At 41.5% G+C, this 15,355-nt stretch overlaps 1 protein-coding gene across 2 annotated transcripts in view; it reads left to right on the top strand.

Moving 5' to 3' along the window:
• The window catches only part of RSPRY1 (ring finger and SPRY domain containing 1), a 70,196-nt gene that overhangs the window by 34,147 nt on the left and 20,694 nt on the right, over positions 1–15,355 (top strand). For both annotated transcript variants that reach the window (XM_060788302.2, XM_067470992.1), the window contains exons 3-8: positions 432–484; positions 7,114–7,226; positions 7,686–7,812; positions 9,968–10,026; positions 10,736–10,802; positions 12,872–13,003. In XM_060788302.2, the coding sequence (XP_060644285.2) occupies positions 432–484; positions 7,114–7,226; positions 7,686–7,812; positions 9,968–10,026; positions 10,736–10,802; positions 12,872–13,003 (551 nt within the window). The remainder of the gene's footprint in view (positions 1–431; positions 485–7,113; positions 7,227–7,685; positions 7,813–9,967; positions 10,027–10,735; positions 10,803–12,871; positions 13,004–15,355) is intronic.

The following is a 15,355-nucleotide window of genomic DNA, read 5'->3' as shown; positions in this document are numbered from 1 at the left end:
TGAGATCACAGTGCTCTCTGGATGTAGGTGAACTACAACTCCCAAACTCAAGGTCAATGCCCACCAAACGTTTGTAGTATTTTCTGTTGGTCATGGGAGTCCTGTGTCCCAAGATTGGTTCAACTCCATCATTGGTGGAGTTCAGAATGCTGTTTGATTATAGGTGTACTATAAATCCCAGCAACTACAACTCCCAAATGACAAAATCATTTTTTTAAGTGAAGGACATACATTGGGTTGTTAGGTGTCTTGTGTCCAAATTTGGTGTAAATTCCCCCAGTGGCTTTTGAGTTCTGTTAATCCCACAAACGAACATTACATTTTTATTTATATAGATGCCACAAGAGTCCAAGTTGGAGATGCTGACACACAATCTTTAGGACTGTATTTGTGATTGTTTTCATCATGTTATTTTTCTTTCTTTCCCCCAGTGATCAGGAACCTCCTTATTCCATGATGACTTTGCATGAAATGGCTGAAACAGGTATCTCCGTGTTCTTACACAACGCTCTCGTTGGGCTCGACCGAAAAACCATTTAGCTCTGGAAAAAAGCTTAAAGTTGCACTGTATCTTTGTTTCTGAGAGTTGAGGCAATTTATACTGATTATCTAAGTAGTATCACAACTTGACAATGAGCTCAGTAAAGCGGTAATTAGCTTAATATGTGTACCTGTCTAATCTGGCTAAATTTATGAGGTATGTTGTTGCAAAATCGGTTTGCCAGCTGCCACAAAGCTAGCAAGCTTTTGCAGCAAGCTAGCAAATATAGTTGCTCAGATCGGTAAAGGAAAAACTATGCAGTCTGCTTCCAGTTTGAGGGGTAAATAGTTAAATAATGCCTGGAGAGCTTAATAGGAGAAGGAAGGTGTGTCCCAAAATGCTGCTATATCTTTTGAACTTGGAAAGGTTTCAGAGATTGGAACTCTTCTGCTCCGATTACAGATTACCAAGACATGACTGCCTTAGGAAGCAGGTTTAGATCTTTTGAAATGGTAGCAAATTACACTGTTCTACAAATTTTCAGTTTTTCTCAGTTACAGAAACGAAATGTGCCGTTTCTTAATACATGCTGAATTCAAATATAATAATTAAATGTGTTAATTGGCTCTGGTTTTTATGCAACAGCTATTTCAATTTTCTCCACAATAGGTAATTCTTTAATAATTATGATAATGCGCCTAACCTTACTGCATGTATATAAACCGTGAATATTTACTAAATTTTAGTCAAATTATATTGCCAATAGTTTATACATGAGAAATATTTATTTAATAAGTCTATTGTTTATGTTTGTGCAGCAAGAAACTCTATTAGTAGGCCTAATGCAGTTGAAAAGTCTGAAAGTTTAAATGTCGCTTTAATTGTGACTTTAGTTTATATCCTGTTTGCTTCTCTTGACTTTGCTTTTGTATTCAAGGAAAGGATTCCCTCTTCCAATGCTCCAGCAGTAGTCTGACAGCATTGACGGAGTCCATTGGCCTTGATATCTTTTTTCCATAGGGCTTTATTTACACACATGCGAGGAGGCATAACTACAGTAAAAAGAACAATGTAAAACGATGTTTAACGATACTGTCTCAGTCTTCAACTGACTGACCCTCACCGTTCAAAAGTCTGGCTTTATATAGGGCTTTCTGGCTTTTGCACACGGCACTAATACTGCGTCATCAAACTTTCTAGAGTATTCTAGAATCTTCCATAGTGTAAGTCGCAACATGCATTTTTTCAACCATACGTGATCACGTGATTGCTTATATCATAAAAACTAGAGCCAATATACATTTTTAAATGTCATTTTTGTTTTCAGCACCCCAAAATCATAAAAGAACAACTATTTTCAGGCCCGAAACTTTTTCTCCGTTGAACAGTGTTATCAGTTGTTTAAGCCTAAACACTCTTGTCTCCTGCAAGGACTTTAAGATCGTCTGGAGAGGCCCTGCTCTCGGTCCCGCCATCATCACAAATACAATTGTCGGGAACGAGAGACGGGGCCTTCTCAGTGGTGGCCCCTTGGCTATGGAACGCCCTTCTAGGGAGATTAGATCGGCTTCCTTGCTCCTATCATTCTGGAAGAATCTTAAGCCATGGCATTTGAAAATACGGAGTAACGGATATAATAATGGAATAACTATATGGCGGAACCGGACATTGCTTTAATGATTATCGATTGAAGTATGTTTCATTATAATGTTTGATTTTATTGTTGCTGATGTTTTTTATATTGTAATTGTGTCCTTGGTGGGATTAAATTCTTGCCTTGTAAACCGCCTCGAGTCACCGGAAGGCTGAGAGGGGCGGTATAGAAATGTACTAAATAAGTAAATAAGGCCAGGATCGAAAAATCAGCAGATGACCCAAAATGCAGACTGTGCAAGGAAGCTGATGAAACCATAAATCATATCCTCAGCTGCTGCAAGAAAATTGCACAGATGGACTACAAACAGAGGCACAACTCTGTAGAAATAGATAATAAATAAATAAGTAAATTATCAGTTGGGGGCACCAACTGCTGCTCCAGCCAGAGGGAAGAGAGAGGGGAGGCAGAAGACAGTTCCATCTTGTCTCCTGTACTTTACTAATAATATAATATAATATAATATATTGTATATACTTATAACATGGAGCCCCCGGTGGCGCAGTGGGTTAAAGCGCTGAGCTGCTGATCTTGCTGACCGAAAGGTCGCAGGTTCAATTCTGGGGAGCGGCATGAGCTTCCACTGTCAGCCCTAGCTTCTGCCAACCTAGCAGTTCAAAAACATGCATATGTGAGTAGATCAATAGGTACTGCTCCGACGGGAAGGTAAAGGCGTTCCATGCAGTCATGCCGGCCACATGACCTTGGAGGTTTCTATGTACAACGCCGGCTCTTCAGCTTAGAAATGGAAATGAGCACCAACCCTCAGAGTCGGACATGACTGGACTTAATGTCAGGGGAAAACCTTTACCTTTTTTAAATATACATATAATATTTATATACGATAAATATTGTATATAAATTAATAACGGCGCTCCATGCAGCCATGCCGGCCACATGACCTTGGAGGTGTCTATGGACAATGCTGGCTCTTCGGCTTAGAAATGGAGATGAGCATCAACCACCAGAGTCGGACACGAGTGGACTTAATGTCAGGGGAAAACCTTTACCTATAATATTTATAATATTATAATGTAATACAATATAATACTACTAATAATAATTCAATATTATAATTATATATTTTATATTACATGTAATATTACTAATAATATTACAATATAATGGTATAGTACAATATAGTAATATATAATACTGATATTGTACTATGCTAATAATATAATATATTGTATGTATGTATGAGCTTGTTGACCGAAAGGTCGCAGGTGGTGTGAGCTTCTGCTGTCAACCCCAGCTTCTGCCAACTTAGCAGTTCGAAAACATGCAAATGTGAGTAGATCAATAGGTACCGCTCTGGCGGGAAGGTAAGGGCGCTCCATGCAATCATGCTGGCCACATGACCTTGGAGGTATCTATGGACAGTGCTGGCTCTTTGGCTTAGAAATGGAGATGAGCACCACACCCCAGAGTCAGACACGATTGGACTTAAAGTCAGGGGACAACCTTTACCTTTTTAATATACATATAATATTTATATACAATAAATATTGTATATAAGTAAATAACGGCGCTCCATGCAGCCATGCCGGCCACATGACCTTGGAGGTGTCTATGGACAACGCCGGCTCTTCAGCTTAGAAATGGAGATGAGCACCAACCACCAGTCGGACATGACTGGACTTAATGTCAGGGGAAAATCTTTACCTATAATATTTATAATATTGTAATGTAATACAATATAATACTAATAATAATGCAATATTATAATTATATGTTTTATATTACATGTAATATTACTAATAATATTACAATATAATGGTATAGTACAATATTGTAATATATGATACTGATATTGTACTATGCTAATAATATAATATATTGTATGTATGTATGAGTTTGTTGACCGAAAGGTCGCAGGTTCGAATTTGGGGAGTGGTGTGAGCTTCTGCTGTCAGCCCCAGCTTCTGCCAACTTAGCAGTTCGAAAACATGCAAATGTGAGTAGATCAATAGGTACCGCTCCGGCGGGAAGGTAATGGCGCTCCATGCAGTCATGCTGGCCATGTGACCTTGGAGGTGTCTATGGACAACGGCAGCTCGTCGGCTTAGAAATGGAGATGAGCACCACACCCCAGAATCGGGCACGACGGGACTTAATGTCAGGGGACAACCTTTACCTTTACCTATGTATATAAATCCTGTAAGCCGCTTTGAGTCCCCTTCGGGGTGAGAAGGGTGGCATATAAATGACGTAAATAAATAAACAAACACAATTGTTAGTCTGATATATAGTAGGCCCTTTAAAATTTACCCTGTCCCTGCATGTCAAAACTTAAAGGAAAATGTTTATAAAATGCATTTGCGATGGTATCTCTCTCCAGAGAGACTAGCTAAGATGTACAGTTGCTCCAACAAATGTTGGAAATGTGGGAAAGAAAAAGGTACATTCTATCACACATGGTGGTCTTGTAGCAAAGTAAAAAATTACTGGAAACAGATCCACATATATCTTGAAAAAATGTTAAACACAAATTTCAAAATGACACCTCAAATGTACCTTTTGAATATGCCTGAGGAAGAATTAGAAAGAAAATTTGGAAAAATTTTGTTTTACACAACAGTGGCAGCTAAAATAGTATATGCTAGATATTGGAAAACCCCAGATATACCTCCTTTAGAAGAATGGGAAAAATATATTATAGATATGTTGATAATGGACAAAATAACTGTATTGTTAAGAGGAGAAATACTAGACAACTTCGTTAATGAATGGCAACCAATGATTCAACACCTTAATGTAAAGTTAAATTAAAAATGTATATAGAGGATCCTATAAGACTGTAGACAAGGAAGAAGTGGATGCAAAGTAAGAATCTATGATATCTTTTTATGTAATATTTAGATAGTAGACTGTGACCCCTTAATAGAAATGTACTATGAGATAAAGGATTATAGAACATTAATAGATGGCGAGTATTGCACTGTATGCAACAAACACTTGCAAATGTATGTTTTCTTAAATAAAATTTAAAAAAAATGAAAAAAAAATACCCTGTCCCTATGGATCCAGCGGATCTCCTATAGTTGGAGAGTTGGCTATTTATGAGATCTAGACATGGCTAGTAACATTTTGCTTTTTACATAACATGACAATTGAGAATCACTCTGTGAACACAAAGTGACAGCGCAGGTAAAGGAGCTTCAGTGAGGACAAAGTAGAAGGGAAGCAGAAATCTTATATAAGCTGTAGTAATAAATAAAGTTCATTTTGTGCATGTAGTCAGTTGCAACTGAATTTGCAAATGAAAAACTGGTAGGAGTTTCTAGAGTCAGGCGCCAGCACTGGCCATGAAAGATCAGGTTGGAGAGCAAAAAGTTAAGTCATCACTAGATGTCGAAATGAGGAAGAACTAAACATGCCTGCAAGAACTTGTGCTAGTCCCTGGAGCTATGAATAGTTGCCTCCTTTCCAGGAAGCCCCTATCTTTGTTCTGCTGTTGTGATCTGGTGCAATATGTGATGGTTAACTCTTTAAAGCAGTGTTTCTCAACCTGGGGGTCGGGACCTGTGAGGGGGTTTCAGAAGGGGCGCCAGAGACCATCAGAAAACATATTTCTGATGGTCTTAAGAACCCCTTTGGCAGAGAAGGCTGAAGTCTCCGCCTGTCCTTCTCTTCCTTTTTGGAAACGGACGGTGTATCCTCCCACCAAAAGCCCTTCTCCTGCTCTCTGGATGGAGGTGAACTAACACTCCAAAACTCAAGGTCAATGCTCACCAAACCATCCCAGTATTTTCTGTTGGTCATGGGAGTTCTGTGTGCCAAGTTTGACCCAATTCTATCATTGGTGGGGTTCAGAATGCTATTTGATTGTAGGTGAACTATAAATCCCAGCAACAGCAACTCCCAAATGTCAAGGTCTATTTTTCCTCAAATTCCACTAGTGTTCACATTTGGTCATATTGAGTTTTTGTGCCAAGTTTGGTCCTGATCCATCATAGTTTGAGTCAACAGTGCTCTGTGGAGGTAGGTGAACTACAATTCCCAAACTCAAGGTCACTTTACTTTAATAGATGTATGCCCACCAAACTCGTCCAGTGTTTGCTGTTGGTCATGGGAGTTCTGTGTGCCAAGTTTGACCCAATTCTATCATTGGTGGGGTTCAGAATGCTCTTTGATTGCAGGTGAACTATAAATCCCAGCAACGGCAACTCCCAAATGTCAAGGTCTATTTTTCCTCAACCTCCACTAGTGTTCACATTTGGTCATATTGAGTTTTTCTGCCAAGTTTGGTCCAGATCCAAAACTCAAGGTCAATGCCCACCAAACCCTTCCAGTGTTTGCTGTTGGTCATGGGAGTTCTGTCTATTTCCCCCAATTTGGTCAATTTGGGCACATTTGGGCATATAGAGGATTTGTGGCAAGTTTGGTCCAGATCCATCATTGTTTGCATCCACAGTGCTCTGTGGAGGTAGATGAACTACAACTCCCAAACTCAAGGTCAATGCCCACCAAACCCTTCCAGTATTTTCTGTTGATCATGGCAGTTCTGTGTGCCAAGTTTGGTTCAATTTCATCGTTGGTGGAGTTCAGAATGCTCTTTGATTGTAGGTGAACTATAAATCCCAGCAACTGCAACTCTCAAATGACAAAATCAATCCTCCCTAACCTCACCGGTATCCAAAATTGGACGTATTGGGTATTTGTGCCAAATTTGATCCAGTGAATGAAAATACATCCTGTATATCAAATACTTACATTACAATTCATAATAGTAGCAAAATTATAGTAGCAATGAAACTAATTTTATGGTTGGAGGTCACCACAACATGAGAAACTGTATCAAGGGGTCGCGGCATAAGTGAGGTTGAGAAACACTGCTGTAAAGGGATGGTTGGGATGAGTCCTACAAATGAATTGTCAAGGTTTTACTGAAATGAAAAGTCTTGATTCCTTTTTTGATGGGCCTCCATCTATTCTTGTCAATCTAAGATACTTGCCTCTCTTCTGTGGTTGGCAGATGAAGGCTGGCTGGAAGTTGTCCAATCGTTAATTAGAGTTATTCCATTAGAAGATCCCCTGGGACCAGCTGTTATAACGTTACTACTGGATGAGTGTCCGTTGCCAACAAAAGTAAGTTCAAAGAAAAGGCTTCCAGTTGCTCTAGATGTATCATCTGTGAGGTTCAGTGTGTTCTCTGGCTGTAGAACTCCCCACAACAACCTACAACTCCAAAATGTCCAGGCCAATTCCCCTCAAAACCCACCAGTATCCAAATTTGGGCCTATCGGGTATGCATGCCAAGTTTGGTCTAGATCCATCATTGTTTGGGTTCATAATGTGCTCTGGATGGAGGTGCACTACAACTACTATAAATCCCTCCAAAGTCCTCCAGTATATTTCTTGGCTTCCTTAAAATTCCAGAACTACAGTATCACAAAATAAGTGCACCAAATAGAGCAGACTTACAATGCTTACAATGTTAAGCAGTGGGGGGAATAGGTTCTTGAGCCTTCCTATCAACTTACTGAATTAGGAGAGAAAATGTGCCAGTGCTTTTTCATTTAGCAACATGCTAACTTCCCCGTTTAGGATGCGTTGCAAAAGTTGACGGAGATATTAAGTTTAAGCGGAGCTGTTGCACGCCAGGATGCGTGCCATCCTGCCAAACATCGGAACACCACCGCCGTCCTGGGCTGTTTGGCAGAGAAGCTTGCAGGTAAGAGAATTACCAGTATTTCTGTATCACAGAGAGGGTGGTTAATAGTATGGTAATTTATTTCTAAATTTCCCCTTTGGCCTGTCCTCTGCTCACAATAAATATATTGGACTTCCTGAGCCATCATACATATAGTATTTATTTCATAGAATCCTAGAGTTGGAAGAGACTTCATGGGCCATCCAGTCCAAGCCCCTGCCAAGAAGCAGGAATTTGTTTATTTATTTATCGTATTGTCGAAGGCTTTCATGGCCGGAATCACTGGGTTGTTGTAGGTTTTTTCAGGCTATATGACCATGTTCTAAAGGCATTTTCTCCTGACGTTTCACCTGCATGTATGGCAAACATCCTCAGAGGTAGTGAGGCATGTTGGAACTAGGAAAAAGGGTATATGGAACGACCAGGGTGGGACAAAGGACTCTTGTCTGCTGGAGCTAGGTGTGAATGTTTCAACTGATCACCTTGATTAGCATTTGATGGCCTGGCAGTGCCTGGAGTAATCTTTTGTTGAGAGGTAATTAGATGTCCTTGTTTGTTTCCTCTCTGTTGTTTTGCTGTTCTAATTTTAGAGTTTTTTTTAATACTGGTAGCCAGATTTTGTTCATTTTCATGGTTTCCTCCTTTCTGTTGAAATTGTCGATATGCTTGTGGATTTCAATGGGATAAATGATTTATTTATCATTTACGGCATTTATATCCCGCCCTTCTCACCCCGAAGGGGACTCAGAGCGGCTTACAATTTATATGTACATACAATATATTATATCGTTCGCATAGCACAATATTAGTATTATATATTACTATATTGTACTGTACCATGATATTACACTATTATTAGTAATATTACATGTAATATACAATATAGACTTAATATATTATTATATTTTATTATTAGTATTTTATTGTTTTACAATATTATGATCAATATTATATTTACATACAATATGTTATAATTAGCATAGCACAATATTATAGAATCATAGAATCCTAGATTTGGAAGAGACCTCCTGGGCCATCCAGTCCACCCCCTGCCAAGAAACAAGAATATTGCATTCAAATCACCCCTGACAGATGGCCATCCAGCCTCTGTTTAAAAGCTTCCAAAGAAGGAGCCTCCACCCCACTCCAGGGCAGAGAGTTCCACTGCTGAACGGCTCTCACAGTCAGGAAGTTCTTCCTCATGTTCAGATGGAATCTCCTTTCTTGTAGTTTGAAGCCATTGTTCCATTGCATCCTAGTCTCCAGGGAAGAAGGAAACAAGCTTGCTCCCTCCTCCCTGTGACTTTCTTTCACATATTTATACATGGCTATCATATCTCCTCTCAGCCTTCTCTTCTGCAGGCTAAACATGCCCAGCTCTTTAAGCTGCTCTTCATAGGGCTTGTTCTCCAGACCCTTGATCATTTTTGTCGCATATATTAGTACCATATATAACTATATTGTACTATACCACTATACTGCAATATTATTAGTAATATTACATGTAATATATAATATACACTTATACTGTATTATTATTAGTAATATATTGTATTACATTATAATGTTATTATCAATATTATATATGTACTGTACATATTTTTTGTGTCTGTTAGGAGCGACTTGAGAAACTGCAAGTTGCTTCTGGTGTGAGAGAATTGGCCATCTGCAAGGACATTGCCCAGGGGATGCCCGGATGTTTTAATGTTTTACCGTCTTTGTGGGAGGCTTCTCTCATGTCCCCGCATGGGGAGCTGGAGCTGACAGAGCGAGCTCATCCGCGCTCTTCCCAGATCCAAACCTCTGACCTGTTGGTCTTCAGTGCTGCCAGCACAGGGGTTTAACCGATTGCGCCACCAGAGGCTCCATTGTACATATAATATATGTATATTAGTGTATATAGTGCATTCTCCCAAGTCCTGAATCAATGCGTAAGGCTTTAATTAAAGGCAATTAGTAAGTCTTGAAAGCCCTTAGCTCTGTTTCTCCACATCCCAACATTTACAAATACATTCTTTGCATTGATGGTGTAAAAATAAATAAATGGGGCAATTAGCCATGAAAAGCTCTGGTGTATAATAGAGTTTTCTGCCTTTGTTACCCTCAAAGTAAGATAGCATAGGAGCAACTTTTAAAGAAGTTTGAAGTGAGTGTTTCATTTCTAATGTTTTTACAGGTCCTGCAAGTGTAGGTTTACTCAGTGAAGGAATCTTGGAATACTTGCTGCAGAGCTTGGTGAGTATCAATTGTTACAGAAGTGCTCTAAGTTCTCCCTTAAATGTTGTCGGTGTTTTGTTTTGTTTTTACCTTTACTTTGAATATTCCCTGGATAGGACGTCTTGGTATAAGGCTTGTCACAACAGAAAGAGCCTTTGCCCTTGGTTCCGTAGAACAGTGGTTCTCAGCCTGTGGGTGCCCAGGTGTTTTGGCCTACAACTTCCAGAAATCCCATCCAGTTTACCAACTGTTAGGATTTCTGGGAGTTGAAGTCCAAAACATCTGGGGACCAACAGGTTGAGAACCACTGCCATAGAGCAACTCCTTCCCAGGTGAGTTCAATAGATGGCCAGGAGTCATCCTGAATGTTTCATTCTATCTGTGGCTTGGTTCAGATGTTGCGATCCAGCAATGTGAAACACAATCCAGTATTAGCTCCTTCCTGCCAACTCATGCATCACTTCCTTCCTGCATTTTGTCCACCGAGATATCTGAATTGAGAACAGCTTGCATGTATAGAACTTTGTTTCCTGGATCTCTGAAATAAACTCTGTCTTTACATCATTCCTGTTGTGTTGAAAAACAAATATTTTGTCTTGACAATGCAAATTTGTCCAGCACAGCATCTTTTTTTCTCCATGTGGGAAAATAGCAGTAATATATATATATTGTTTGCAGGGGCTACTTAGAGGAATACTATGTCCCATATTTTTCTTCTTTGTCTTAGGAGTTCCAGTCCCACCCAACAGTAATGCTTTTTGCACTAATAGCCCTGGAAAAGTTTGCACAAACAAGTAAGTGTTTACTTGTAGTGGGCGGGGTCGTGTTGGTGGAGTTCAGAGTTGTCTTAGATTGCAGGTGAACTATACATCCCAGTACCTACAACTCCTATAATTCATGGTGAATTCTCTCCAAACCTCTGTAGTATGTTGTTCCTGATCAATTCCTTTGTTTGCTGTGTGCCATAGAAAAGCATAGGAAAGGGTTATGGGAGAGGCAGTGGCAGGGTCATGCAAATTCCGCACCAATGGGGAGAGTAAGAAACACCAGGGTGCCTGTGGTGGAGGAAACACACAAAATCTAGGATGAAATTGTCCCTGAATGAAAGCCTTCACTTGGGTGGTGGGCAGTATGGTGTTTGTGGAAGACATTGACAGGGCTCTTGGACATGTTCATGGCACTCGCTATAACCTGCAATGTCATTGAGGGAGGGCCATTGGTGTCTCCTGCGTAGTGGGAAGTATAGCTGTTTGTGGAGGCAGGAGCTTGTCTGTGTAAGTGGACACCTCAGCCACATACACATACATATTTTCATTTTTATTATGTACCAGCGGTGCCCGAGTTATTTGGGAAAGGAATTGTTTGTCTGTGTTGCAGTTTTAGTCTAGATCCAGTGTCATCTGGGTTCAGTGGGTATGGGTGAACTACAACTCCCATGTGCAAGTCCAATCGTCCGTGGTCCATCGTCCTCCAAACTACACCAGGATGTGGTGTGGGTCATGGAGGCTCTGTGTGCCAAGTTTGGTCTTGATCAGTCATTGGATGTAGGTTGCAGTGGTCTCAGGAAGTGAATGAAGGTACTGCAAGTACCTTCATCCATGGTCCACCCTCCTCCAAACTGCACCAGGATGTAGAGTGGGTCATGGGGGCTCTGTGTATGAAGTTTGGTGCTTATCGGTCATTGGATGAGGGTCGCAGTGGTCTCAGAAAGTGAGTGAAGGTACTGCAAGTCCCATCATCCATGGTCCACCTCCTCCAAACTGCACCAGGAAGTAGAATGGGTCGTGGGGGCTCTGTGTATGAAGTTTGGTCTTGATCAGTCATTGATGTAGGTTGCAGTGGTCTCAGGACATGAATGAAGGTACTGCAAGTCCCATCATCCATGGTCCACCTCCTCCAAACTTCACCAGGATGTAGAGTGGGTCATGAGGGCTCTGTGTATCAAGTTTGGTCTTGATCAGTCATTGGATGTAGGTTGCAGTGGTCTCAGGACGTGAATGAAGGTACTGCAAGTCCCATTATCCATGGTCCACCCTCCTCCAAACTGCACCAGGATGTAGAGTGGGTCATGGGGGCTCTCTATGAAGCTTGGTGTTTATCGGTCATTGGATGAGGGTCGCAGTGGTCTCAGAAAGCGAGTTAAGGTACTGGAAGTCCCATCATCCATGGTCCACCCTCCTCCAAACTGCACCAGGTTGTAGAGTGGGTCATGGGGACTCTTTGTGCCAAGTTTGGTCTTTATCGGTCATTGGATGAGGGCCGTAGTGGTCTCAGGAAGCGAGGTAAGGTACTGGAAGTCCCATCATCCATGGTCCATCCTCCTTCAAACTGCACCAGGATGTAGAGTGGGTCATGGGTGCTCCGTGTACCAAAAGCTGCCTTCTTTGGGTCAATGTTGAAAAGGGAAGATGGCGTCCTATTTTGGGGCCTAGCAGTGGCCTATGAATGTGGCAGCCAATCAGAGAGCTGTGAATGTGTCAGCCAATCAGAACGTTGCCACATACACCGCCCTCTCTCCGCATACAAACACTGACTTTTATTATATACATAGATATAGATATGTATAGATATATAACTAAAAGCAGAGGACATATCGAGGGAAAAATTACTGTGCCCAACTCCTGTTTTGTTGTGCTCAACGTCAACTGATACTTTCCCCACTTGAGGTCTTCATGGAAAACATGGATGTCATGAGAGAACTCCTAAAGGTCTCCCCACTGCTTCAAAATTAGGTAATGCCCAAGATGCTATGGGCAAGATCTCTGAAAAACATCCTTCCACTTTCTGTTCCCAAGGTTTGGAAGACTGGATCTGTTTACATGTTTGAACCATTCCTTCCCTTGCCCTCCTTTCCTTTCACTAGGTGAAAATAAAGTGACTGTTTCCCAGACTTGCATCAGCGACCAACTTGTCTTGCTAGAGAAATGGATGGATAATCCGGACTACTTAAAGCGCCAAGTCGGTTTCTGCGCTCAGTGGAGTTTAGATAATCTGTGTAAGTAAGATCACATTGTTTATTACATGCATCAAAGGGTTCAAAACACTGTTTTGTGTAGACAGTTAAACAAACAGTTGATACTATCACATGTAGCTCTTGAAATCAGAATTTATGATCTGACCGGATTAAACGAGAAAGATATCCAAAGCTGGAGCTACTGGTGAATGGGACCACTCAGCCTGGAAGCAGTACAGTAGAGGATGGTAGGAAAGTTTTCCTTGGGGAATCTCTCAAAACCCTTTGTTTGCTCAACATCCCCCTTTAAAAATTCATCTCACATCACTTCTGAATCTCATATCAATTTAAAACATTTGTTGTTGTTCATTCGTTCAGTCGTCTCCGACTCTTCGTGACCTCATGGACCAGTCCACGGCAGAGCTCCCTGTCGGCCGTCACCACCCCCAGCTCCTTCAAGGTCAGTCCAGTCACTTCAAGGATGCCATCCATCCATCTTGCCCTTGGTCGGCCCCTCTTCCTTTTGCCTTCCACTTTCCCCAGCATAATTGTCTTCTCTAGGCTTTGCTGTCTCCTCATGATGTGGCCAAAGTACTTCAACTTTGTCTCTACTCTCCTTCCCTCCAGTGAGCAGTCGGGCTTTATTTCCTGGAGGATGGACTGGTTGGATCTTCTCGCAGTCCAAGGCACTCTCAGCACTTTCCTCCAGCACCACAGTTCAAAAGCATCTCTCTTCCTTGGCTCAGCCTTCCCTCTGGTCCAGCTCTCACATCCGTAGGTGACTACAGGGAAGACCATGGCTTGGACTAGGCAATGGATCTTTGTTGCCAGTCTGATGTCTCTACTCTTGACTATTTTATCGAGACTGGACATTGCTCTCCTCCCAAGAAGGAAGCGTCTTCTGATTTCCTGGCCACAGTCTGCATCTGCAGTCATCTTTGCACCTAGAAATACAAAGTCTGTCACGGCCTCCACGTTTTCTCCCTCTATTTCCCAGTTGTCAATCATTCTTGTTGCCATAATCTTGGTTTTTTTGATGTTTAGCTGCAACCCGGCTTTTGCGCTTTCTTCTTTCACCTTGATTAGAAGGCTCCTCAGCTCCTCCTCGCTTTCGGCCGTCAGAGTGGTGTCATCTGCATATCTGAGGTTGTGAATGTTTCTTCCAGCCATTTTCACCCCAGCTTTGCATTCCTCAAGCCCCGCACATCCTCGCATGATGTGTTCTGCATACAAGTTAAAAAGATTGGGTGAGAGGATGCAGCCTTGCCGTACGCCTTTCCCAATCTTGAACCAGTCTGTTGTTCCGTGGTCAGTTCTGACTGTTGCTCCTTGGTCCTTGTACAGATTCCTCAGGAGAGAGGGAAGGGGGCTTGGGATGCCCATCCCACCAAGAACTTGCCACCATTTATTATGATCCACACAGTCAAAGGCTTTAGAATAGTCAATGAAGCAGAAGTAGATGTTTTTCTGAAACTCCCTGCCTTTCTCCATTCTCCAGCATCCGGATATTGGCAATCTGGTCTCTCGTTCCTCTGCCTTTTCTAAACCCAGCTTGAACATCTGGCAACTCTCTCTCCATGTATTGCTGGAGTCTTCCTTGCAGGATCTTGAGCATTACCTTACTGGCATGAGAAATAAGGGCCACTGGACGGAAGTTTGAGCAGTCTTTCGCATTTCCCTTTTTTGGTATGGGGATATAAGTTGATTTTTTTTCCAGTCTGATGGCCATTCTTGTGTTTTCCATATTTGCTGGCATATGGCATGCATCACCTTGACAGCATCCTCTTTTAAGATTTTAAACAGTTCAGCTGGGATCCCGTCGTCTCCTGCTGCCTTGTTGTTAGCAATGCTTCTTAAGGCCCATTCAACCTCACTCCTCAGGATGTCTGGTTCTAAAACATTTAATTATTAAAACATTTAATATCATACAATAAAAATCCATATAAAAACCAATTAAAACTATAATAATTAATGTCTACCAGTTTGACCCCTTGTCCATTTGCATCATCTAAGTCGTTCCGTGTTAGTTATTTCATCATACTGTATTTATCCAATTACGGCATGTTACCAAAAGCTTGCACATAGAGCCAGGTTTTTACTCTTTTCCGAAAGGTCAGGAGGGAGGAGGCTGATCTAATATCCCTGGGAAGGGAGTTCCACAGCCGAGGGACCGCCACTGAGAAGGCCCTGTCTCTCATCCCCGCCAAGCAGGGACTCCCCAGACGACCTTAAATTCCTGGATGGTTGGATTATTAAATATGGTTTTCTGTGGGTGAGCAGATGGCAACTATTAGATGTCATATGTTCTGTATCTGAAACTAGAACTGATGTGGTCTATCCAATGCAGTTTTCTGAATCGTCACCCCAAATAACCAACCAGAATCTAAAGTTGAC

Source organism: Anolis sagrei, chromosome 8 (assembly GCF_037176765.1).
Source record: "Anolis sagrei isolate rAnoSag1 chromosome 8, rAnoSag1.mat, whole genome shotgun sequence".
In the NCBI taxonomy this organism is placed as follows: domain Eukaryota; kingdom Metazoa; phylum Chordata; class Lepidosauria; order Squamata; family Dactyloidae; genus Anolis; species Anolis sagrei.
This window is presented reverse-complemented; position numbering and strand designations above follow the sequence as displayed.